Source organism: Patella vulgata, chromosome 2 (genome assembly GCF_932274485.2).
Source record: "Patella vulgata chromosome 2, xgPatVulg1.2, whole genome shotgun sequence".
Taxonomy (NCBI): domain Eukaryota; kingdom Metazoa; phylum Mollusca; class Gastropoda; family Patellidae; genus Patella; species Patella vulgata.
The window spans coordinates 10,128,523-10,156,416 of NC_065880.2; the positions used below are offsets into that span (position 1 = coordinate 10,128,523).

At 38.7% G+C, this 27,894-nt stretch overlaps 1 protein-coding gene across 5 annotated transcripts in view; it reads right to left on the minus strand.

Moving 5' to 3' along the window:
* LOC126812227 (mucin-3A) overlaps positions 1-27,894 on the minus strand; it is a 35,869-nt gene that overhangs the window by 7,700 nt on the left and 275 nt on the right. The window contains exons 2-4 of one of the 5 annotated variants that reach the window (XM_050538511.2): positions 4,177-4,572; positions 3,138-3,516; positions 2,309-2,396 (exon numbers count right to left, since the gene is read on the minus strand). In XM_050538511.2, the coding sequence (XP_050394468.1) occupies positions 2,309-2,396; positions 3,138-3,516; positions 4,177-4,572 (863 nt within the window). Of the gene's footprint in view, positions 1-2,250; positions 2,397-3,137; positions 4,573-8,316; positions 8,500-27,894 lie in introns of those variants that run through there. The other 4 variants (XM_050538510.2, XM_050538509.2, XM_050538508.2 and 1 more) reach the window with 4 other exon arrangements.

A 27,894-nucleotide genomic window follows, 5' to 3' on the forward strand; every position in this document is an offset into this window, starting at 1 on the left:
GGTTTAATTTTATTTCAATAATTCGCTTGCGCGTAGGGGTCTTTAGCAGTGGGAGGAAACCGGAGGACCCGGAGAAAACCCACGAGGTTGGACAGGCGACCCTACTCCTTGTCACGTACAGCCGAGGATTCGAAACCACGCCAGTTGACTCAATGACGGGCTTTATGATACAGCACGCACGTGCTAACTATTCGGCCATTCAACCCCCCCCCCCCCTTTGTCTAGCTGACAACCCGCCGTACGTGTTTTGACACGCACTGGTCGTGGGGTTTGGTAGCTCGCTGACCGACCCAAAGAAACCGGGGTATGTGCAGGACCAAAAATCTCTACGACCAGTCTGCGATCTTCTATGGTGCCGAACACACGCCACTGACGCATAAGACTCAGGCACGGGTTTACGCACTGGTCGTGGCGTTTGTGAGCTCGCCGACCAGCCGCAAGAAACCGAGTTTTAAAATTTGGTATGTGCAGGACCAAAAGTCTGTACGGCCCGTTTCGATCTTCTAAGGTGCCGACCACACGCAAGTGACGCATTAGACTCAGGCACGGGTTTACTCACTGGTCGTGGGGTTTGGCAAGCTCGCCGACCAGCCGCAAAAAAACCGAGTTTGAAATTTTCTATCTGCAGGACCAAAAGTCTGTACGGTCAGTCTGCGATCTTCTAAGGTGCCGACCACACGCAAGTGACGCATAAGACTCAAGCGCGGGTTTACTCAAATTCCTCCTGTAGTCTGCCCGTACTCGGGTTGTGAACTAGGCTTAATCCTGCTATTACAGATTCTTGTACAGGCCCCGCTATATCTTAAACTGAACAATCATTCCGTTTGTTTTCTCTGACTCTCATTTTTATATTTTGTTTGATCTGTTAAACTTACAGATTAGATAGCAAAATGGCGACCATGATCGACGTTGGCCAGGCCCCGAGTTCACAAGGCATTCTCAGACTTAAGTTAAGAATTTACTCAAAATTATTCGCTTTAGTTTAACTAAAATATAGTCCCTTTATCAAACTTTTGTTGTTTTAATGTATTAAATACATCAATAACAATCTATGTTCAAAGTTTTGTGTTTCTGGATCAAAGATATTTCTCATAAATAGTGATTGAAAGTTGAGTAAATTCTTAACATAACTCTGAGAAAGCTTTGTAAACTCGGGGCCAGACTATTTCTATATACGACTCTGCTGCCAGCTAATTATTAAAGATTAAAAAGAATAATGGAAAAGATGAAAAGTGTTAAAAGTATTAAGTTGAAAATAACTTAAAACAAAACAAAGCTGTCATAATTCAGGAAAGGCTTTGTATAGCTGCTATTAAAATGTTCAAAAGTTATAATTTGTTTCTTTTTATCTTTTTTCTTATCAGAATTTATTACATTATCAGACATGAATTCAAATTTTGAATTTGTTTTACCGTTCAAGGTAAATAAAATGGTCCCTGGCTATATCGGAAAGGATGGATTAGTTTTTTTTTGATGTTTAAAATGGCCACATCTCTTTGATTTGGGTGAAAAATGTAAATTGTCGATTTCAGTGAATATAATTTGCTTATTAGAGGGGTAAACTTAAATTTGGGAATTTATGACAGCTTTAACGGCATAAAAATTCGATCCAAGCTGACACAACAAATCGAAATAAAACTTGTTTTATTGGCAAGTCTGGACCTAAGGCACATGTCACAACGTATAAATACAAGGGTGGAAATAAGGCAGCCGTTACTTTGTAAGGCACAAATTATCACACAACATATATACCATAACAAAAAATGTTGCGTGATCATTTGTGCCTTACAAAGTCGATGCCAGATGCCTTAAGTCCAGGCTTCTTAATTTATTGCGTTGGTAAATGAAATGGGGTTTAACGTCCTACTGCTCTGCTCCGAACTGGATATACGCCATACAGTGTGCTATGAGGAAAACTTTGCCCCGACAGCGGCACTACGGCCTACTCTTATATCGAAATCCCTCTGTCAAGGGGATCTTTTACGTGCACGCCAAAGCGTGCACGGGAACTCGGTTTTTCGTCCCCTCCGAACGACTAGACAGTTGCCCCTGTCAGGCCCTCCGACCTGCATCACGGAAAATCTAGTTGAACTTTCTCGGCCAATGCAGGGATCGAACACCCGACCTCCAGGATAGCGAGCCAGCATCTTACCCACCTAGCCACCGTGACCCCCACTTTGGTAAAATTACACAGTTGCAGAACCTGGATCAAATTTTAAATGCAATGGGTTAGCGAAGCAAAGATCTCACCAGTTAGTTAAAGAGTTAAGGCGCTTTACTACTACCGCCACGTGCGATTTCACCATACCTCGTCATCATAATAGGTGGCATTGTTGTATGACCAAGGGCGATAACTCACAACATCTGATAACTTCCAACTTGCTGAATAGTGACGTCTGATATCACAATGATGAAAAATAAAAAAATGATGGATATTAAATAATATATATATATATTGGAAATCAAATGTACAAATGGTTAACTATGGATGTAACTTTTTGATATGGGATGTGGCGTTCTAGGATTAGTAAGACCTCAGTCCCCTGCCTCTTGCATGACCCTCATCACCACTTGAACCTTGAGATAGATAGAGATAAATTCAGTTTAACGTCCAGTCGACACACACTAGATAATTTTATTTAAATAATTCGCCTGCGCATTGGGGTCTTTAGCAGTTGGGGAAACCGGAGGAAACCTACGCGGTTGGACAGGCAACCCTACGCATTGTCACTTACAAGCGGGCAATCGAACCCACTCGACTCGATGCCAGACCATATGATCTTAAGCGCACGCCTTAAAGGATTTGGCCACGCCCGTTCCCGAGAGTAGATACACACTATACGAGGTTGGAAAGAGGACCCTACCCCTTATCACCTACAAGCTGGGAATCGACACCACGCCACTCGACTCGATGACAGACCTTGTGATATTAAGCACACACCTGAAACCATTCGTACGACCAACGCCCCCCGAAAAGACAGATACTTAATTTACTTTAGGTAAAACAAACATATAACAGACAAATATGGTTTTAAGCGCACGCCTTCGCCGAGTATTAAGCAAGTCAGCGTTCTCCTCACTGTGTCACCGTGGCTACCTGGAAACGAAGCCTTAGGGTATATATAAAAGGTACTTACTTTCTGTAAAACAAATATATAATTCCTACAATTACAAGAATAATGATGATGGGAATACAGATTCCTAGAGCAGCCTTTCCTCCATTTGTTAAACCACCTTTACTATGATCGGCATTCGGTTTCGTTTCATCAACAGGAAGTGACGAACTCGGCATCGGAAGTGACGTCGATGGAGATGGTAATATGGACATAGCTGTAGATGCATTATCCAACATTGTGGAAGGAAGTAAACTTTCTGCAGAAGATGGGTTTGTCGTTTTCTGAGGATAAGTTGTACTTATCATTCCAGATAAAAAACTTGAGTCTGTTGATTGCCCAGTGGTATCGGTGTTGCTTGAACTGGGGGTTACGACCAAGTTACTGAAACCACTAGACATATCTAAAATTGAGGATGGAGAATTGTTAGATAGACTAAATGTCGAGGTGACGGAATTTAAACCTGGGGAGAGGTCCACGCTATTTAAACTACTTGTTTCTATGGTGATACTAGGAACTATGGACGGTGAAGAATATGCCGAGATAGCGGAATTACTGGAGTCTATCGATGATGTATCATACATTAGTGACGTATCATAATATATAGATGACGTCATGATGGGAACAATTAAAGACAAACATGGCGTCACATCAGTGTATTCGAATATGAAGCTGGAATCCACGGAATTGGATTGCAAAGAGACCGTGTTAACTCTTTGGCTACTTTCACTTTGAAATGTTTCACTGTTTATTAATATACTGTCAGTAGAAGGCAACAAGATAGTTAAATATGTAAAGGCAGATGTTAGAGTGTTAGTGACGTCATTTGTAAACATGCCATCACTGCTTATGCTAGAGGTTAGAGTGTTAATATCATTATTTGAAAATATTTCACTGGTTATACTGGAACTGTGGGTGTCTGAAGTTATCTCCCCTCCACCTGTAGAAGATATCAAGTTAGTTATTTCGCTTTCATATTCAAAAGATGCACTTATGCTTAATATATTTGAAGCCAAGGGAGGTGGAAGCATATGTAAGCTCGATGATGAAATGCTGGACGTACCGCTCATTTCCATGGATACTGTTGCTGTTGTTGTTAAGATAGCGATGCTGCCTGTTGTCAATAATGGTGTTTCCATACTTCCCTTACTTTCCCTTTTGATATCAGACGACGTCGTGAGCATCCCAATGGTTCCTAATGAAGATTCGCCTAGCGTTCCAGCACTAGTGGCACTTGGCATCACTGTCGGCGGGAGAGACACGCCTTGCTTCACAGTGTCTGACGAAGCTGATGGCATAATTGGGTGTGTCGTTATGTCTGAGTAGGTCATCGATGATGTAGTACTTCCCTCCAATGCTAATACCGTCATACTGGTGGGTTGATCTATGGATACTGTCATACTGGTGGGTTGAACTACGGAGGTTGGAACAAACGCTTGGTGGGTTGAAACATGCTGATCTGCAATGAATAAAATATAAGAATTACAATAGAATGTACAATTCCTTTCATGTTATTTAGTGATCGGGACATAATCAAATTTGTGTAAATGCATGATAACGACGGATGCAATCTTGTTGACACGTCGCTGTGTAAAAATGTTGAAAATTTTCAGATTAAACTGAAAACTCATTTATTTTGCACATTGAAGGAACCATAATATTCAACTGATGACATACTTATTATTTTTAACTTGCAACTGAATTCTATCTTATTTTGTGTGTAATTATAGTGTTTTTCCTATATTCTACTTGTATAATGTATATGTTTTGTAGTTTGGGAGTGACTTCCCAAACTTCCCACTTTAAAATGCTATTGCATTTCAAATGATTTTGAATTTATGCTGATGTTACATGTATATATGTCTTTGTAGCTTAGGAAGGACCTATGGAAGAATAGTTTTTGGGGTTTTTTTTTGCAAACTAAATACGTTGCCTCATTAAATAAAGTTTTTATTATTATTATTATTATTTCGATTTCAGTCTTTAGATACGGATTAACAGAAGGTTTTTTAGAACATGGTCAGTTGCTGCCATGGTCACCAAAACATAATATATAAATAAAATAAGTATCAGTGAAGACGAGAGAGAGAGAGAAATGGGGTTTAACGTCCACTCGACACAAACTAGGTCATTTCGGGACTAACATATGGTTTAATTTTATTTCAATAATTCGCTTGCGCGTAGGGGTCTTTAGCAGTGGGAGGAAACCGGAGGACCCGGAGAAAACCCACGAGGTTGGACAGGCGACCCTACTCCTTGTCACGTACAACCGGGGATTCGAAACCGTGCCAGTCGACTCAATGACAGACTTTATGATACAGCGCGCGCACGCTAACCATTCAGCCATCCACCCCCCCCCCCTCCAGTGAAGACGAACAGATCGATAATTCTGCATTAGATATACTTGATCAGAAACTATGAAAGAGAGAGAGAAATGGGGTTTAACGTCAACTCAACACTAGAGCATACACTGTACAAAAATCTGTAATAGCATAACACTAGGATTAGTAAAAAAAAAACATTTTGTTATCCACTCACAATTGAGGCAATGGCTGGCCAGACTCTCTCTATATATATGGCATTACCAAGGCAATGAAATGAAATGAAATGGGGTTTAACGTCCTACTGTTCTGGGCTAATGAAGACGGGCATACGCCATACAGTGTGCTATGAGGGAAATTTTGCCCAGGCAGCGGCACTATCGCTGCACTGCCGGGTCCCCCCACTGCTAAAGACCCCTACGCGCAGCAAATTATGGAAAAAAAATTGAACCATATGTTAGTCCCGAAATGACCTAGGTTGTGTGTCGAGTGGACGTTAAACCCCCCTCTCTCTCGACAACATGTATTTGTTATTTAAAATATTTTAAATGAAACGAAATGGGGTTTAACGGTGTGTGTTTTGAGGAAAGTGTTGTCTGGAATGCTACGCTATATTTCGATTTCAGGGATCTTTAACGTACTGCAAAATGTATACACATCCGGATGAATAGACGCCTTTCCAGGCCCTCCGTCTGGAACCACTGACATGGAAAACCAGGCCAGAAAACTGTGAGGAAAAGTTTCGGTCAACGCCGGACCGAACCCAAGGCCTGTTTAGTGAGTCGGCGTCATACTGATTGCGCTATCGTGGCTACCACCAACGTTACCCCTTGTAAACTTGACTTGTGCTTTTAGAAATATTAATTAAAATTCAAACCAAGATAACAAGGGACTGTACTCAAATCCGAATTCGCCACAACAATATTGTCATTTATTAATGGTTAAACCTCGCCAGACACGAAAATACTAAAATCCTCCTTAAACTAAACCAATAAAATAGGTGTTGACTGAACTTTAAAACTTGTGATCAATATCAAAATCCTGTAAATCTACATTCGCTCCCTTTGAAGTTTGAATCAAGACGGTTGGCACGGCAACATCTCCCCCAAGATCCGTTTACCTACATTTTTCATAAATCCATTTATCTGTTTTACGGTGTGAACCGTGGCAGTGTGTCAAAATCGCCAGGATTTCGTACAAGTACATCACAGTTAGCTTTCCAATTGACTTTATAAACTTGCGGTGTCAATGGATCTGAAACACTTACATTAAAAAAAGCATTTTACAATGGCCAAGAACTTAATTTTGTGATATACTCAGCCAATGAGCAATCGGTAATCTCAAGTTCCCTGCCCATGACACATGTTACCACTGTTTGTCGTGTATTTTGTACACGGTGAACAGTCCATTTGCTGATTACACCATTTTGCCTATACCATTATTTTAGGACTTCGAATTTTGTATAATGGTTTGGATTGTTCGTACTAGGTTGTATTTTATAACTAATATTTTATCATAACCATTACTCTAGCGGCTTCATAAATTTATATATTTTAGGGCCTGTATCAGTTTCTATATTTTAGTGGCTGCATCTATTTCTATATTTAAGGGGTTGTATGCGTTTAAGAGACTACCCTGTTCTATACTTTAGAGACTATGTCCATTTCTATACTTTAGGGACCACCCTGTTCTATACAGAGAGGAGAAAGAGAGAGAGAGGGGGGGGGGGGGTAACGTCCACTCGACACAAACTAGGTCATTTCGGGACTAACACATGGTTTAATTTTATTTCAGTAAGTCGCTTGCGCGTAGGTGTCTTTAGCAGTGGGAGGAAACCGGAGGACCTGGGGTAAACCTACGAGGTTGGACAGGCGACCCTACTCCATGTCACGTTGACTCAATGACAGACCTTAAGGTACAACATGCACACGGTAATCATTCGGCCATCCGCCCCCCTTGTGTGTATAAAGAGTGAACAAGTATTGATTTGTATTTATATTATATATCGATGTATGTATATCTAACCATCACGCTATATCTGTCTTTATAAATCATTTAACAAACCAGGACATTAACAACAACACAGCACGCAATTCCTCTAACGGGCTGACAACTTCCATTTTCCGGTGAAGGTCGTGTGTGCATTTGACAGATAAGCATTTCATTTAAGCTAGATCGGTTTAGTATTTAACGAGTAACATGGGTTTCTAAAAGGGCGTAACATACAAAATCTAAACGCATAATGTATCTAGAATATAGAAATGAATACAGCCACTAAAATATAGAAATTGATAGTCTCTGTATAGAAGGGAGGTTGGATGGCCCAATGGTTAGCACGCGGGCGCTGTATCATACGGTCTGTCTTTGAGTCAACTGGCGGGGTTTCGATTCCCTGGTTGTACTTGACAAGTGAATTATTGAAATAAAATAACACCATATCTTAGTCTCGTAATGACCTAGTTTGTGCCCCCCCCCCCCATTAGTTATTCTTGCCTAGTTCGGTTCCTACTCATCGAGGCACGGTGGGTCAATAAAAACAGTCATCATAATAATGCTGTCTGGTGAAGAAGCAAAGGTTAATAAAGTGACAATGCACATTAATAGGCATTCTCTGACACCAGTCATTTTATAGCATAAAACATGGCCAAGTCATATGGAATACAAGTCATTTTATCATCTAAATTGTACATAATATGATTTATACTGTATATTTGTGTTATATTATGACTGCCAGTTGCAAATCTGTTAAAGATCCATTTTAAGGAAGCGATTGTATATAAGTTGATAAAGCTTGTTATCGTATCCTATATTTATTATATGAATTTTGTAAATTTAAATGAATAAAATATTGTTTAAACAAATAAAAATGGAATACAAGTTACCTGGGTGTCTATTTGGACGTTTGTTCTCGAACAAGTAATGCTAAACCATACTTAGATAGGGATTTACGTCCGCTACCTCCTATCCCAGACATTCCATGGTACAGTGGGGGGTCACGGTGGCTAAGTGGGTAAGATGCTGGTTCTCCCTTGTCAGTGATGCAGGACGGAATGGTGTATTGCCGTTTTCATTAACCCAAAACCAGTTGGTGCAGAAAAAGTAGGCCGTTAAACCCCATTTCATTTCTTAACATAAAATGACGTGCAATCTGATTAAAATACAGATCTATATTTCGTTTCGTTTTTTTATACTTTCGATGGCCTACACTACATGAAGAACTGACAAGATGTAGTGATAGGTCGCGTCATAGGTCATACGAGCGGCTTTTGACCCTATGACGTCAGACATTTGATTGACCAATCAGCACTGATGTTTCTAGTGGATTACTAACAGTTCTGTGCAAAACACGCCTAAAGCTCGCCGTAACAGACCCTTTCATTGGTTAATCCCTAACACCATCCAGAACATGTCAATGATAAAGTAAAACGGAATACTGAACAATAAAAAAACGAAACGAAATAGGATCTGTGTTTTAATCAGATTGAATGACGTGCTGTATTTCATTAAATACAACATAATGATATTACAATATATTTGGTATTAAAGGTGTGGTTATACTGTAAAGTTTAATTAACAGATAAAGGGAGTTTCCCCGAGTTACAGGTGCAATACAGGATATTAGTGATGATATTTTTATAGCCATTTATCACACTTATAATAGACATATTTAAATATATCTTAGCAGTTTGGCTGTCTGCATCAGTTGGTTTCATTAATCAATTTGTAACGTAATGGGTTTAACGTCCTATCGTTCTGCGTCTACTGGGCTAATGAAGACATGATATATATATAGAGAGAGGGAGAAATGAGGTTTAAAGTCCACTCGACACAAACTAAGTCATTTCGGGATTAACATACGGTTCAATTTTATTTCCATAATTCGCCGGCGCGGAGGGGTCTTTAGCAGTGGGGGGACCCGGAGAAGACCCACGAGGTTGGAAGGCGACCCTACGCCTTGCCACGTACAACCGGGAAATCAAAACCATGTCAGTTGACTGAATGACAGACCTATGATACAGCGCGCACGTGTTAACCATTCAGTCATCCACCCCACCCCCTGGGTTAATGAAGACAGGATATAGAATATGAATCAAAAAGTAGCTTTTAAATTATCTCTATTGACCTACAATTATCTTCATTGCGAATTATACTCCATTTTATTTTGTGGAATTTTTAATCACATATCGCTCTTCACACCAGTTTAGAAAGGAAATCGGGTTTAACGTCCTACGGAAATCCTATGGAAATCGTTACCACATAGTGTTCAAAACAGTATACAGGCCTGTTCGACAACCATTTTGTTAATGATTTGTTTTCTGTGACATTGTAATACGAGCGGCCATATAGTTATTATTTGACAGTACTGCTAAATCAGACATATTCAAGTTAGATCTGGTGTGTTATTTCGATTAAAGCCCCCACCCCCCACCAACATAAAGTTTGCTACTTTTAGTTTGCCTTTTGATTAATTGTAGAACACAAAATCGCATATATCTCAAAACTGATATCATCTATAGACGTGATGAAAGTCAGTCCACAAAACAAGTCAACATATTATACATTCATCAAAATTTAGAACTCAAATGAAAGAATTCTAGCTATTTTAGGTTACTTGTACGGAATATATTATTTCCAGACATATAAATTTTAATAGGTATTAACATAATATTATAAATTCAACAAAATTTAGAGCCCGAATCAAAAAATCTAGCTATTTAAACATACATTATGCAAGAGCTAAATCTGCCAATTGCAGGTCTTTCTTTAGGTCTGAAATGTTATCTAAATTATTAATTAGACATTATTTAACTTTTCCAGACCATAATCAACTCTAGATGGCATCGCTAGCCTGTGATATTTACTGGATTCTGAACCCATTTGCTGCTTACTTCCATTCATAGTTTAATCATGAAATGGATGATCGAGACTATGTTTTAGTTGTACAGACTTTAGTAATGGTGATCGAGACTAGGCCAAAATTTCAATCGCTTAATTCTCGGTTCATAGTGGATCAATTTGACTGAAATTTTCAGCAAATTGACTTTACATTATCTAGATTTTAAATTTTTATAGCGAGAACTGCCAACTCTTTATCTTATCTCCCATAATGTATCTTTAAATCAATTATTTGCCTAAATACAATTACCAATAATAATAGCATGTCATGTCATGTCATCTCAGGAAAACGGTATTTAATTATTAATCAAGAGTAGATAGAACTGTACGTAGTCACTGTAACCTGGGTATCATTTCATTTTGTGTATTTAGCACTAATTTCTTTCACATGCGTTTAATATCAAATCTTTGTTTAACAATTCGTAAAAATTCGTTTAAGTTACTAATATGGATTATATTTCTAGACATATTAATTTTAATATAGGTATTAACATATCGATTATAAACTTAAGTAGGTCAACGCCCTGGGCAGTTCGATAGGTCTCGACCTTCATATAACTACTGGACCATATGTCACATTTAATATACTTGGTTAAAAGGCACAAGGGTTATTAATGATCAAGAGACTTATTAATAATTATTATCATCAAGCCCTGGCCACTTGATTACTGGAGCCGACAATACAAACGTCTGGCAAGGGGTTCAAACATAACCTGCACATTGTTAATATCCTGGACAATAACCCCCCCCCCCCTCCCCACATTGTATCTCTCTATAACCCTTACTAATCATTGTATCTTTCTATAACCCTTTCTAAACATTGGGTCTTTCTATAACTCTTACTAAACATTGGATCTTTCTATATAACCCCGACTAAACACTGTACATAGCCCCAACTGAACATTGTATCTTCCTATATAACCTCGACTAAACACTGTATATAGCCCCAACTAAACATTGTATCTTCCTATATAACCCCGACTAAACATTGTATTTCTTCTATAACCAATACTAAACACTGTATATAACCCCAACTAAACATTGCATCTTTCTATACAACCCCGACTAAAAATTGTATACAGCCCCAACTAAACATTGTATCTTTCTATAACCCCAACTAAACATTGTATCTTTCTATATAACCCCTACTAATCATTGTATTTGTCTACAATCCCCCACTAAAAATTGTATCTACTAATCACCGTATCTTTAAATAACCTCTTCTAAACATTATATCTTTCTATAACACCAACTAAACATTGGATCTTTCTATATAACCCCGACTAAACATTGTATTTTTCTATAAACCTACTAAACATTGTATCTTTAAATAAACCGTGTATAAAAGTTTTTTGACATTCTGAATGTACATATACGGAGCTACGTCTGTTTCTCAATCTCATTCAGATATCTTGAATAGAAATACTAAGTATTAAATTTTTCAATAGTTGTAGTTATTTCTATATTAAACATACATTATGCAAGAGCTAAATCTGCCCATTGCAGGTCTTTCGTTAGGCCTGAAATGTTATATAAACTATTAATTAGATATCCAAAACATAATCAACTCTCGATGTCATCTTATGTGTCGGATTTTCACGGAATTTGAATCCGGTCTGCAGCTCAACGCTCATTGATGATTAAATCCAAAAATCGATAATCGAGACTACATTTTTTTTTATTGTACCGACTTTAGTAATGATGATGGCGGTTAGACTTAAAATTCAAAAGCTAATATCTCGGTTCAGAGGGGGGCAATTTGATGGAAATGTTAAACATATTCTATTTACGTTATCTATTTTTTTTAGCGAGAATAGTCAACATTTTATATAGAGAGAGAGAGAAATGGGGTTTAACGTCCACTCGACACAAACTAGGTCATTTCGGGACTAACATATTTTTTAATTTCATTTCAATAATTCGCTTGCGCGTAGGGGTCTTTAGCAGTAGGAGGAATCTGGAGGACAGGAGAAAACCCACGAGGTTGGACAGGCGACCCTACTCCTTGTCACGTACAACCTAGTCCGGCAGACCTATGACTGAACCTGGAAATTGTATACAAAGTTTTTTTTATGATTGATTTTAGTAGCCTAGGGTGTCCTCGTTCAGAATCTGCCGGGTGAACCTCGGTCACCCTTGAGCGTTTTGAGAAATTCAAGATGGCGTCCAAGACGGCCGCCACATCAAATAATCCCCTATAGCTCCCATAGTATTTATTCTAGGATGATAATTTTGGTGTCTAACCGTATGTTTCTGGGGTCAAGGAATACACTGAAATCATTTATTATGTTGTGGGGTGATTAGATGATATTAAAATCAAACATGCCAGACAATATGGCCCTTTAACTCGTTATAGGGGGTTGGGGGCCATAAATCACCGAACCAAATTAAATCTAGAGACAAACTATATATTTCTGGACATAGGAGCGTATGAGTGATAGGATAACACCAAATACAGCCCTATCAGGGGCTCCGGGCCACATGGGTCGGTCCTGAAAATGGAGACACAAGCTGATTGTTGAACATTTAAAAAAAAACTATTTCTAACCGCAAAACAGGAACATAACTTCCACAAAACTAGATAATATCCAGTTTAATACTTTGGTCGTGTTTCTGGCTGCAACCTGTGACAGCACAAGCGCAAAATATTGTATATTCTAAGCCCTCTCTAGTGCAGCTACAAGCACACGTACTACATGAGCAGTCACTACTGCATCCAGATCTGATGAGCCACATGGCAGACTCCGGAGCAAGTTTACCGGTTGTAATGTTTTCAATTTGGTATCTTTCTCCCAGCAATACTGTTCCAGATCAAGTTCCGATGGATTCCGATCTTCCAGTGAACGCCACACAATAGCTTGGTGATGAGCTCTTTTTACGTTCTCTGCAAATGTATCATTCATTAAGATAGATTACATGGTTTGGGTGGAGAATAATGACGATACATTTCCAGTTTTAGATGTCCACACCCTCCAGCGTGTTTTAGACAGATTTTTAGAACTCTGTTCATAAAAAGCTGACATAAATACAGTGGCCTGTGTAACTGTGTGAGCAATGATTCTATTGGAGTGTCTATTACTCCGACGAGTGGGGTGAGAGAGAATACAATCAAGCTCTAAGCACTTTCAAAACTGTTGATTTCCACACGACGTAGCCGCATGTACCCGTGTCACATCCAGTAAGATAATGAGCTGGCAGGATTTCAATGATAATTGACATGTGTTTCTCTGTAGTTTGACCAATGTCAACGGTTGTTCTTTCCTGGATTGGTGATTGTGGACCGAGCTCTTGCAAATCGATGACTTAAAACACGCTGGAAGGTATCAGGCATCTAAAACTGGAAATGTATCGACATCATCCCCACCTAAACCATGTAGTCTAGCTCCAACGAATGATGCATTTGCAGTGAAGCTATTGAGTGGCGTTCACTGGAAGATCGGAATCCGTCGGAGCTTGATCCGGAACTGTATTGCTGGGAGAAGGACGCTAAATTGAAAACATCACAACCGGTAAACTTGGTCCGGAGTCTGCCATGTGGCTCATCAGATGTGGATGAAATAGTGACAGCTCGTGTAGTACGCGTGCTTGTAGCTGCACTAGGGAGGGCTTAGAATATACAATATTTTGCGCTTGTGCTGACACAGGTTGCAGTCAGAAACACGACTAAAGTATTAAACTGGATATTATCTAGTTTTGTGAAAGTTATGTTCCTGTTTTGCGGGTAGAATTTGTTTTTTTAAATTTTCAACAATCAGCTTGTGCCTCCCTTTTCAGGACCGACCCATGTGGCCCTGAATGCCCTGATAGGGATGTATGTGGTGTTATCCTATCACTCATACACTCTTATGTCTAGAAATATATAGTTTATCTCCTGATATAGTTTGGTTCGGTGAAATAATTGCCCCCAACCGCCGCTAGCTAGTGAAAGGGCCATATTGTCTGGCATGTTTGGTTTTAATATCATCTAATCACCCCACAACATAATACATGATTTCAGTGTATTCCTTGACCCCAAAAATATACGGTTAGACACCAAAATTATCATCCTAGAATAAATACTATGGGAGCTATAGGGGATTATTTGATGTGGCGGCCGTCTTGGACGCCATCTTGAATTTCTCAAAACGCTCAAGGGTGACCGAGGTTCACCCGGCAGATTCTGAAAGAGGACACCATAGGCTTCTAAAATCAATCATAAAAAAAACTTTGTATATAATTTCCAGGTTCACTCGAAAAATTGGGTTTGGCGACCGGACTAACCGGGAACATTTTATATAATCTCCCATAATGTATCTTTAGATACCGTAGCTTTGAGCTGTCATGTGGTTTACTCAACCAGGATATCGATTTTAGTATTAAGGTAATTTACCGTAGCCCGTGACACGATACAATAAAACTTAATGTTGTCAAATCAGCTATATTTATTAGTCATGTGGAAATTTATAGGGGGGTCATCACTTCATGGCAGAGAATATGCTCGGCTTATAACGTAACAAACATTCTGAAATAGACGATCAAAGTTGCGCAACCCGTCACAATAACGGACTTGAATACGTTATATCCATCTAACGCCATGATTTAAAACTTTTTGTACTACAGCTCCACGTGATTGTCCGACATCAACTGAAAGAGCAAAATGGGGTTTAACATCCACTTGTCACAAACTAGGTAATTTCTTAGTAGGTAGTTTTATTTCTTTACCGGTGGAATAAAATCTTTGGACCGGGAAAAAACCCTCAAGGCTGGACAGGTTTCCCTACTCCTTGTAACGTACGCGTGGGAAATCGAAATCACACCACTTGATAAAGGACCGCTTTCACACTTTATTTATTTTCAAAGCATCAAACCCCTTTGACGCTTGTTTTAAATAGGTTTTCCGTACAAATTAGGAGAGAGAGAGAGAGAGAGAGAAAGGGGGGTCAACTAAGTCATTTTGGGACTTTAAGGGTCTTTAGAAGTCGCCGGAAACCGGAAGACCTGGAGAAAACCCATGAGGTTTGACAGGCGACCTTACTCCTTGTCACATACTACCGGGAATCGAAATCACGCCTGTTGACTCAATGTCAGACCTTATGATACAACGCGCACACGCTAACCACTCGGACATCCGACCCCTCGTACAAATTTGGTCTTGACAATTACGAAATTTAAAAACATAAGAATAGATATGATTGTTTTAAGAACAGATGTATTGCACACTTACAGCCACGGTGACTCTCCGTATTTTAATAATAACTTTCACATTTACGGTAGAACAATGACCTCAAAAAGGAAGAGAGAAAGAAATGGGGTTTAACGTACACAAACTAGGTCATTTCAAAACTAACATATGGTTTAATTTTATTTCAATAATTCGCTTGCGCGTAGGGGTCTTTAGCAGTGGGAGGAAACCGGAGGACCCGGAGAAAACCCACGAGGTTGGACAGGCGACCCTACTCCTTGTCACGTACAACCGGGGAATCGACACCACGTCAGTTGACTCAATGACAGAAAATGAAATGAAATGAAATGGAGTTTAACGTCCTACTGTTCTGCTCCTAACCTGGGCTAATGAAGACGGGCATACGCCATACAGTGTGCTATGAGGGAAATTTTGCCCGGACAGCGGCACTACGGCCTACTCTTATATCGAATTCCAACTGCCAAGGGATCTTTTACGTGCACGCCAATGTGTACACGGGACCTCGGTTTTTCGTCCCATCCGAACGACTAGACAGCTTTCCTTGTCAGCCCCTCCGTCCTGCATCACTGACAAGGGAGAACCACGCCGGAAAATCTGGATGAACTTTCTCGGCCAATGCAGGGATCGAACACCCGACCTCCAGGCTAGCGAGCTAGCGTCTTACCCACTTAGCCACGTGATCCCCACTCAATGACAGACTTGATGGTACACCGCGCACGTGCTAACCATTCAGCAATCCAACCCCCCTCAATGACCTCAAAGGATGTATACTTCGCCTGTGTAAATTGTTTCGATATTCGTCTGCTTTTTTTGTTGTGTGAACAAATCAGTTGATCGACCATACACGGAGACTTTCTGTATTTTTCAATGTTTGTTGGCAAATAGACAATCTGATTAAAACACAGATTCTATTTCGTTTCGTTTTTTTATAGTTCAAAATTTCGTTTTACATGTCTTTACTGCACTGGGATCTGGGAGAGTTGTTATATAACAGCCGCTCGTTTGACCCCCTGACGTGAACTCCCATTATAACTGGTCAGAACTTCCCAAAAAAAAAAACGAAACGAAATATAGATCTGTATTTTAATCAGATTGGAATAAAATAAATTAGAATCAAGAATTTGAATGATAATCTTAAAACCCTTCCTACATTGATGGATATCTTTGTGGTTAATGGAATGAAAATTTTTTTTTTATCAAATTGTATTTGGAGACACTGATCTACTGTCACTATTCACTATTTTTTATTCTCAATCAGATTGCATTATGTATAATTTGTATATATTATATATTAAATATATTATATATTGTATATATTAAATATTAGCACAACCGAATATCTGCACTACTTTGTTTCACGGCAAACGATGAAAAGATAAAAGGTATGCCGACACAAACTGATTTCAACACTGGTTTAATAACATTTTAACATTTTAAAGGACTTTTCGTCATTCATAAATAATGTCATTGCATAAAGATGGACACCATACAACAATTTTATACATATTTACCTAGTAAGACAGTGGTTTTAATTGTCTATGGTTTCAACTGTCTCTGGTTACATAGTACATAGGTAATTAACAGAAAACATGTACACACGTGTTATAATCTGTTGTATATGGGTAAAATTTACGAACAATGAGTGGAAAATAATCTCAGGATAGATTAAGAAAATCAGTTGAATTAATGGACCATTGTTAATTATTGACTATTAAGGGACGTATTCGACTTAATTTTCTTTTTGTTGTTATCTATCGAATTTCGTTTTATAAAACGAGAAAATATGGAATTTCATTTGTAGGTGTTGTGCACATTTAAAGATATCTCTATTAACAAATAAGGGCCCATTTTCAATGTTACAATCCCGTCGATGGTTGCGAACTCTATCCCTAAGATGCGCGCTCGTCTCTCCGATATGGTGGCAACATATATACGTACATGTTAATTTGTATATATGTACATGCATAATATGTTTCCAAAGTGGTGACATTATGCTAATGTGAAATACATAAATTAAAAAACAATTATGTTAGTCCATTAATGCCCCAGACCGCTCTGCCCTCTCTCTCGCCCCCCCCCCCCCCCCAAATGTATCCGCCTTCTCTCTATTCCACGCTCTTTTCATCTCCCTTTTCTCTCCAGATACCAACCTATTCGCGATTCTCCCAGATTTGGTGGACAAACACGGATTATATTGACCTGCTATGACCTTAAGTCAATATGGCGAATGGTGATTTGTTTGGTGTTGTCACTATCGGAGTCGAGTTAAAGACAAATAAAAATACGACTAAAGAGAGAAAATTAGGTTAGTCTCCCTATAACTAGATATTCGTTACATTTAGTCTCCCCTATAATCTCTTATCAATTAAAATAGCCATGAGTCTATATCATACTACATGTTATACGTACCTAATTATAAACGTACTCTACATTTATATACCTATAACGGTAAATCTCTTTGATCTTTGGGGCATATTCTATGCCCGGAATAACCTGTGGTCTGAAAGTCGGGGCCGGCTTTTGATATATACAGGGAAATTTAGCCCTTGGGGTTATTCTTCTAAAAAAATTAATTTAAACCTGTAACGGGTTATTCTTCAAGGGTAGGTTTTTATTTTCCATAAGAAAACATGATATAGGTTTTTTCTTGTTACTGGAATTCTGGGATCTTCTCAATTTACGTACATGTAATCATAGACGTTTTATAAGAAAGATGAGTCCTCGATTTCGGTTATGCGGGGGAAGAAAGACTTTAGAAAAAAACTCTCAGTTTTTCTTTTTCTCGGGTTATTTTCTTTAGTCTTTCTTTCCCCAGCATAACCTCAGTCTGGTGCTTTATCCTACACAGAAAATTAGGTTATTAATTAGAGAGATTCGTTACAATGCGTCTCGTCTATGATCTCCGTTAATTAAAATAGTAATGGTCTATGTTAGCTTATTATGTCTATGTCAGCCTTTTATTTTACCAAATGTTAAACATATATTAAATTATGAATTCTTAAAGATTCTCCAATATTTCAAATAGTTTATCTCACGAAAATCTGATTAAAATACAGATTTATATTCCGATTCGTTTTTTTATACTTTCGATGGTCTCTACTACATGAAGATCTGTAGGTTGTACTGGAAGGTCGCGCTAGGGGTCGTACGGGCGGCGTTTGACCCTTTGACGTCAGACATTGATTAATCAATCAGCGTTGAAGTTTCCAGTGATTTACCAACAGTTCTGTGCATCGCACGCTAAGAACTCGCCGTAACAGACCACTTCATTGGCTAATCCCTAACAAACCAGAACGCGGGTTATGTAACAATTCTTCTAGATCCTAGTGTAGTACAGACAAATAAAACGAAATTCTGAACTATAAAAAACTAAACGAAATAGGATCTGTGTTTTAATTAGATTGTTATATTGGTAGCTTACTCATTTAAAAGTTGAATCCCGTCCTCATTAGCCAAGTAACTGCAGATAAGTAGGAGTTAAACCCCATTTCATTTCATTTTAGAGAGAGAGAGAGAGAGAAATGGGGTTTAACGTCCACTCGACACAAACTAGGTCATTTCGGGACTAACATGGTTTAATTTTATTTACATAATTCGCTTGCGCGTAGGGGTCTTTAGCAGTGGGAGGAAACCGGAGGACCCGGAGAAAACCCACGAGGTTGGACAGGCGACCCTACTCCTTGCCACGTACAACCGGGGATTCGAAACCACGCCAGTCGACTCAATGACAGACTTTATGATACAGCGCGCGCACGCTAACCATTCAGCCATCCAACCCCCCATTTCATTTTAGAAGTTGAGAAATTGTCATTAATTATTATAAAAACAAACCACGTCCAGTATTTCCAACTGTCTAGGGATATTTTACGAGCACGATAACGTGTTTACGGAAGAGAGAGCGAGAGAGAGGGGGGGGGGGGGTAACGTTCACTCGACACAAATTAGGTCATTTTGGTTCAATTTCATTTCAATAATTCGCTTCCGCGTAGGGGTCTTTAGCATTGGGAGGCAACTGGGAGGCAACTGGAAGACCCGGAGAAAAGGCACGGGGCGACCCTACTCATTGTCACATACAAGCGGGAATCAAAACCATGTCAATAGACTCAATGACAGACCTTGTGATTTCATCCGCATGCGTTAAACCACGAAACCATCCAACACCGTAAATTTAAGTAATAGGAATAACTTGCCAACTACAATATTGTGAAAGACGAATCTCTAACAGGAATAGCAGTCCAAAACAGGTACAGGTGCGTTCAGTATTTACAAAGATATGTGGAATTGGAATTTCATCCATCTATGTTGCTCGCTTTGCAATAAGTCCACTGCCATTTTATTGTCTGAAATGTTTTGGTAGGTATTTTTAAATCTGACTGAATCCAAGCCGGGGCATTATCTAGAGTTGTTAATTTCATTTTGTTTTAGTAATCAATCTGAGTACACATTAGCATGGATTAAGCTGTGAGATATTGGATATTTTGAATATTTTAGGGACATATGCGCATTGCTACTTTAAAGGGCCAATCCCGATAATATTTTGGAGAATAAAACTGCTTAATTTTGTGTTAATATCCCTTAAAATCCTCTACCTTAGGGCCGAGCAACTAACTCAACATATGTGATATGTTTTCAAACAACTTAAACCCGTCAGTCTTTATCTGGAAATGGAGACCGGTGTCCCAAGCTGTATTATGCGTGTCTGGATAAAACCAGACTTTTATTTTATAAAAATAATGTGTAGGTGAAATTTACCTTTCGTTATCAAGTACAACACATGGGTCATTCATTGTAGAGGCCTCTAAAGGAACGGGGTCGATTATCAGGTCACCCAATGAAAAAATTGACCCGAAATCTTAAAAGGATTACGTGTCCGGATAAGCAATTTTGACTTTCACGTCCAAACGAATCAATATTTTGAGCTGAAATTTTGAGACAAGTTAAATACACAATTCCGCTATATTTTGGCGCTTAAATTTCATGCGTAATCAGACTTTTATTTTTGAGACTCTGTTCAAATCGGGATAGTCCATTTAACCACTGTAGCTCCGGTTAAAATAGAGAAGGATAGGTTGATTAATGCAGACTCTGACATACCATAAATTGTTATTGTGTAACATAATGTCCGTCGGTTTTTATCGCGTTGTAGGGCGACATAAGCTAGGCTTTATACACCTTGGAACTTAAGGCCCCTACGCGTCAATCTGCCAGACCTATAGATTAATCTTGCAATATGTTCATACACTGTGTGCAGGCGTGAATTTGTTTTTTGTGTGTTTTGTGTCATGCTCATTATTACATGTTTATTTCAATATTTACTTCCCTGTAGACAGTTAATTACATCCACAGCGTAATGGCGTATAGAATATCACCATTGGTGTACAGTAATATTAATCCTCAAGTCAAATATCATTCTAGAAAACGTCAGCGATAAATCATATTTTTTTTCAAATGTTAGTTTAAATCAGAAAGCTAAGTGTCATTTTCTGTATCTAAATCAAAAGTAATTGGTTTTTAAATCATTGACTTAAATTTTTGTGGATAGAGAATTCGGTAGCAATTAGTGACGTAGTGTTAATTAAAGAGGATTAGCTTCAATTAAAGAGATTCAGCTTAAAATTAAAGAGGTCCAGCTTTAAATTAAAGAGCCTGCGCTCCTTTAAATGAAAGAAGTTTAGCTCATTTAAATTAAGGAGGTTTAGCTCCTTTAAAGTAAAGAGGTTTCGCTCCTTTGAAGTAATGAGGTTTAACTGGTGTTAATCAAGAGGATTAGCTTCAATCCAAGAGATTCAGCTTTAAATTGAAGAGGTTCATTTCCTTTAAATTAAAGAAATTGGGCTCCTTTAAATTAAATAATTTGAGCTCCTTAAATTAAAGAATTTGAGCTCCTTTAAATTAAAGAAGTTTAGACCCTTTAAATTAAAAAGTTTTAGCTCTCTTAAAGTAAAGACGTTTGGCTTTCAAGTAAAGAGATTTAGCTCTTTCAAATTTAAATAATGAATATTATTTATCATCGATGTATATTAATAAAATAAGCTTAGTCAGACGTATTACAGTTATTGGCTAAAACATTAGCATTAATTAAAGGCATGAAACAATATCACTGATATTGTCAACAGATATATCCAAACTGTTTTTCATTTATATAATTATTTCACATCGTAAATATTTGATCTGGCATCGAAACGTGTTTCATTACTTCATATCATAAATGCTATCGATCGGTTGTCATGGTTCCAGTACCGGGTTTGTGAGTGATAAAGAATGACATTGCCATACTGACCTCGTGGGTCTTTTTCCGGGTCCGCCGGTTTCTTTATTACACGTGCGAGAATTAATGAAAGATCGTTATGTTAGTCCCTAAATGAATTGTACTCCCTCACTCATCGTAAAGGGTGTTATCTATGCAGATTATCCCTATCTTCTTCGCTCCACCTCTCTGCCTCCTCCCTCCCCCCCACTCTCCCCCTAGGCACCTCTCACATACAAATAATATAATCAAACGGTTTACTTGAATACATATTGATCGCCCTTACAACCATACAATAATGCACTTGATGTAAAACTATTTTAACACTAGAATAAATCCAGGGTTGAGATTCACCGTAAATAGTTACATGTACAGTTTGTTCAGATCGTCCGAGTTTAAACTTTATTTGATCTAAGTCATCAAACGAGAGAAACGGATTTCATCAGTAAGTAAAACGCCATTCAACCCAGGGCATGTACGGGATATCTCCAACTATTTAAATCATAATATATACTTATTTACATATTATATGTATACATTTAAATCATTCTATATACTTAATTACATACTATATGTATACATATATTGTCATCTAGCAGTCGTTTATATTTTATTACTGCAGGACGGAGTGTACGTAAAAGAACCTTTGTCCATTGGAATTTAATATAAGAGTAGGCCGTAGTGCCGCTGTCCGGACAATATTTCCCTCATAGCATACAGTGTATGGCGTATGCCTGTCTTTATTGGCCCAGTTCGGAGCAGAACAGTAGGACGTTAAACCCTATTTCATTCATTCCTTATATGTTATTATATAATACATGTTTATATAATATTGAGGGTAGTTGACATTCCATAGCACCATGTTTCCCATCTTTATTGAAAATAGGGAGGTTGGATGGCCGAATGGTTAGCGCGTGCGCGTTGAATCATAAGGTCTGTCTTTGAGTCAACTGGCGTGGTTTCGATTCCCCGGTTGTACGTGACAAGGAACAGAGTCACCTGTCCAACATCGTTGGTTTTCTCCAGGTCTTTCGGTTTCCTTCCACTGCTAAAAAGCCCGATGCAATAAAATTGAACCCGAAATGACCTAGTTTGGGTCGAGTCTCTCTCTCTCTCTCTCTCTCTCTCTCTCTCTCTCTCTCATATAATTTCCATTCAATATATCCACCAAATCCAGGCATGTTTTATCGCTAAATCATACCCCATGTCCACCATACAAACGATTACGCAATACTTAAAGAAACACCAAGCCCATATTCAATGTATCTTTCCCCCCATCCTATAGACATGATCAAGATAATTTTATTTAAAGAAACAAACATCATCAGTTTTAAAAAGGTTCCGCTACACACCGTTCTATGTAAATAAAGAGACAACGTGACCTAGATAAAGATAAAATATGAGTTTAACACATGGGTAAACACCTATATAGTCAATATACTGTATTTAAGTATATAAATATATACAAATTACAATACAATTAACCATTTGGTCGAGACAGTGACATCTAATATAGATATACATGTATATTAATTACAGTATTTGGCCCAGGCAGTGGTATCTAATATGAATATATATTAATTCCAATACAATTAACCATTGGGTTATTTTGGGATTAACGTATGGTATTATCATCATTCTGTTATAGTTATATGTGCAAGACAAATGGGCGGAGGAGTCAGTTCGCCCAGACACCGGTAATTTCGCTGAGGGATCTGTTACCTGAAGTAGTAACAGGTGGGGGTTTTGACCAGTCAGTGTTATTTATTCCTAGAATTACAACTGTCAGTGGATCTTTTACAAGCATTATAAGTATGTACACCCACCGTCGTTGTGGCTTGTGATCTCGCCTGAAAGACTTGCTACTCGCAGGAGGACCGCACCACACGCAACACAAAAACTATAAGAGCGAGAAAGAGAAATAGGATTTAACGTCCACTCCACACAAAGTCGGTCATTTCAGGACTAACATATGGTTAAATTTCATTTCAATAATTTGCTTGCACGATGGGGTCTTTAGTCGTGGGGGGGGGGGAGAATCCGGAGAAAACCCACGAGGTTTGACAGGCGACCATACTCCTCGCCACTTAACTCAATGACAGACCGTATGATCTAACGCGCACGCATTAAACCACGAGACCACCACCCACTCCCGCCCCCAATAAGACAAATCTGCGGAGAAGACAAAGTACACAGACACTGAAAGAAATAAACAATTCATAGAGAGAGAAGGATGGGCAAGAGGAGTGAGTGTGGTGTCATATCCATAGCTATATACTGACGTGACAGACTACAATCCATATTGTCATTTAAACAGAATGAAACCACTCTATGTAAACAAAATGAAATCCCCCTATTACCACCCGTATTATGCTTTTATATTTGAAAGTATTTTACCACCTTGGTCCAACCTATCGCTTTCCATTCCTTAAAGATTTTCTAGGTGACGGCCATTATTGGAAACACATTAAGTTAAATAACAACAGATTTTCACATCAATATGAGTGCGAAATATAACCGGGAATTGTTTATTAAAGATTTTTCATAATATGTCAGTCATAGTATTGACATTATCAAAAACAAGCTGCAAGTCGGGTTTAAGTTTAACTACGAAACTAAATGAAACACTTCTACGACGAAACTCAATGTAAAATGAAAATAAATGTGTGGCTCTACAAAACTATATATAAGACTCTTTTACGGAAATAAATATAAGACTTTTTTACGGAACTACATGTCACACTCTTCCTCGAAACTAATATATAAGACTCTTCTATAAAATTAAATTGCAAGACTTTTACCCAAATAATTATAGAACTTTTCTACGAAACTAAATTATTCAAGACTTCTGGGAAACTAAATGCAAGTCTCTTCTACAAAACTAAATGCAAGTCTCTTCTACGAAACTAAATACAAGTCTCTTCTACGAAACTAAATCCAAGTCTCTTCTACGAAACTAAAGTCTCTTCCATCTAAATAAATATTAGTATCTTACTCAAAACTCTGAAACACGGATTTAAGATTCTTCGACGTAAGTAAATGTGCATTTCGCCATAGAGATCCTGAAGACAACTTAAAACAAATGCCGTGAATATTAAATGAAGACAGAAGGGTGTGTTTGATTGACGGGATCTGGAATCTGGGTAAATCGAATCCGTATTCGTTGAATATTCATCCTCTAATAATTTAATTGTAGATAAATTTATAATAAGAGAGAGAGAGAGAGAGAGAGAGAGAGAGAGGGGAGTGTTTAACTCCACTCGACACAAACTAGGTCATTTCAGGACTAACATATTCAAATTTATATCAATATTTCGCTTGCGCGTAGAGGTCTTTAGCAGTCGGAGGAAACCGGAGGACCCGGAGAAAATCCACGAGGTTGGACAGGCGACCCTACTCCTTGTCACGTACAACCGGGGGTTCGAAACCATGACGCCAGTAGACTCAATGACAGGCTTTATGATACAGCGCGCACGTGCTAACCATTCAGCCATCCACCCCCCCCCCCCCTTAACACAGTTGGAATTCGATATAAGAGTAGACCGTAGCGCCACTGTCCTCAAGGCGTTAATCCGTCTCCACTGCGCAGTCGGTGCTGAAAGCTAGGACGTTAAGCCCCATTTCATTTAATCTGGGCGAAGTTATGAGTGTTTAAAATTTAGACAAGAAAAAGTCGACTGTCAAGTACCATTGTCTAATTTATCCAACAGTCTAAGTCATTCAATATCTCAGTCATCCGATGATCTAGAGTGTTGAGTATGGTTTGTCGTGTGAATAAATGTCTAAATAATAATTCATATAACATTGGAAGCCGGGGGACAAAACCCTGTAATAACAGATTTAGCTCTTATATAAGGTTTCGTCCGGATTTGGGCCCTTTTCTTTGCATAATATGTTTATTCACAGCTGAATAAAGCTACTGAAATTCTTTATGTTTGATATCTTTGAAAGAACATAACTGTATTGTGCCATTGCTATTATTCAAGATACTGCACATAGTATGCAAACTCGTGCTATTCAAGTATGATTCAATATGGTAGACCTTATAATGGTTTAAAAAACTCTGAAAAAGAAAAGCCCTCGAGATCAAATTATTGAAGCAAATTTAACATTTCTTAAGAATTAACATTAACATTTGAAATGAAATGGGGTTTAACGTCCTACTGTTCTGCTCCTTAACTGGGCTAATGAAGACGGGCATACGCCATACAGTGTGCTATGAGGGAAACTTTGCCCGGGCAGCGGCACTACGGTCTACTCTTATATCGAATTCCAACTGCCAAGGGATCTTTTACGTGCACGCCGATGTGTACACGGGTTTAAACGGGACCTCGGTTTTTTCTCCCATCCGAACGACTAGACAGCTGTCCTTGTCAGGCCCTCCGTCCTGCATCATTGACAAGGGGAAACCACGCTGGAAAATCTGGATGAACTTTCTCGGCCAATGCAGAGATCGAACACCCGACCTCCAGGCTAGCGAGCCAGCGTCTTACCCACTTGGCCACGTGATCCCCCATTTACATTTGTTCGCTCTTGTAGAATTAATGTAACGCACTTGAATATTTGAATCAAATTCAACCAGGATGTTTTTCACAAGGATAACTAATTTCAAAGGACTACAAACTATTTTAAAACATTCATTGTTCGTGATAACTATACCTACAGGTCTTAAACCTGTTTGATCTAAGGTGGTAGCCATGGCAGGCAAGGTGGCGCAGTGAGTTGGGTGATGGCTCATCTTGGCTGAGATTCAATGTAATCTTATTTTTCGCCCAGTTCAAGACCCCAGAACATCAAAGAATCGGCTATTTGTCACCGAATAATCACCTTTGGAGTTCAGCGGGTTTGGGGTAAATTTACAGCTCGCCATCGTTTGGAGAAAATGGCGTTGGTATGAAAATATACTTAAGAGCTTAGATCCGGAAATGAAATGGGGTTTAACGTCCTACTTTTCTGCACTGACTGACCTAGTGAAGATGGGCATATGTAATGCTGTGTCCGATCGAACTTCACAACCTGTCTGGTGAAACTTTCAAACCGTGTGTCATTTCATCCGAGGAAAATTTATCGCCATTTTTTTGAAAATGAAAGTACGGCAGACTGCTTTTGTGAAGTTCCAAATTTATTTGCTATCGAGGCTCTATATTCTATACCTTGTGTGTCACAACTCACAATGGGAAAGTGATAAAAGTCTATTAATTAATAGTATTACTTTTTTATCTGAAAAATGTCACAATCTAGTCAATCAGCCACGTGGGCTTGCGCCTATGGGTATGGCCGTAGTCTCGGAATTCCATTTCAAGACATAATACAGATATTGTAATGTTGCGAAACATCCGCTTCTTGTTGATATAGTTTAATTCTACGGTCGTCATTTAACATGACATGGGGTAATCAGTCATTGGTTAGCGATGTTAATACCATCGGTTGATTTGCGAGAGAGTGAGTGGACGTAAAACCCCATTTCTCTCTCTCTCTCTCTCATAGATTACGTAGCCACTACAGTTTATAAATGGGATTTATATTTTAAGATCTGCAAGGTCAAAACAAAAATGGGACATTGGTCAAGATTTGTATTGTTTTCAACATTTATTAACTGATAATCTCAACAAATCAGTTCCCCAATTGATCGTATTTTCCACGCTTTATAGAAATGGCGAGAGATTGTCGTGTGATGTCTGATCCACCACGGCTTCACCCACTGAACATTTAATAAGGCGTAGTAATAGCCTACTTGGCGTTTGTGGAAAACAGGGCCAAACTGTCATATTACTTCCTTGTCTTCTTCCCTCGCCCAAGTCCCTCCCCGGTGGCACTGGGAGGGACTGCCCCCCCCCCACACACACACATACATATTGTTTGGTGTTTTTATTTGGGGGGGGGGGGCTTGTTCCTCATGCAAAATCATGGGTCACCACGCCCCTGATCGTGTTAAGCTACCGAGAACAAATGAAGGTTAACATATAGGCCTTATTCTGGTAGTAAACAAAGATAAAACATATCTTTATATCATCTGAACACGACCCATATAGATAACAGTTGACGAAACATCAAATTCTCGTTCTTTCTCTCTTGATACGTAAAATATAACACGCCTACAGGCCTAATTGTTGATCTGATTTAAACATTTGTACA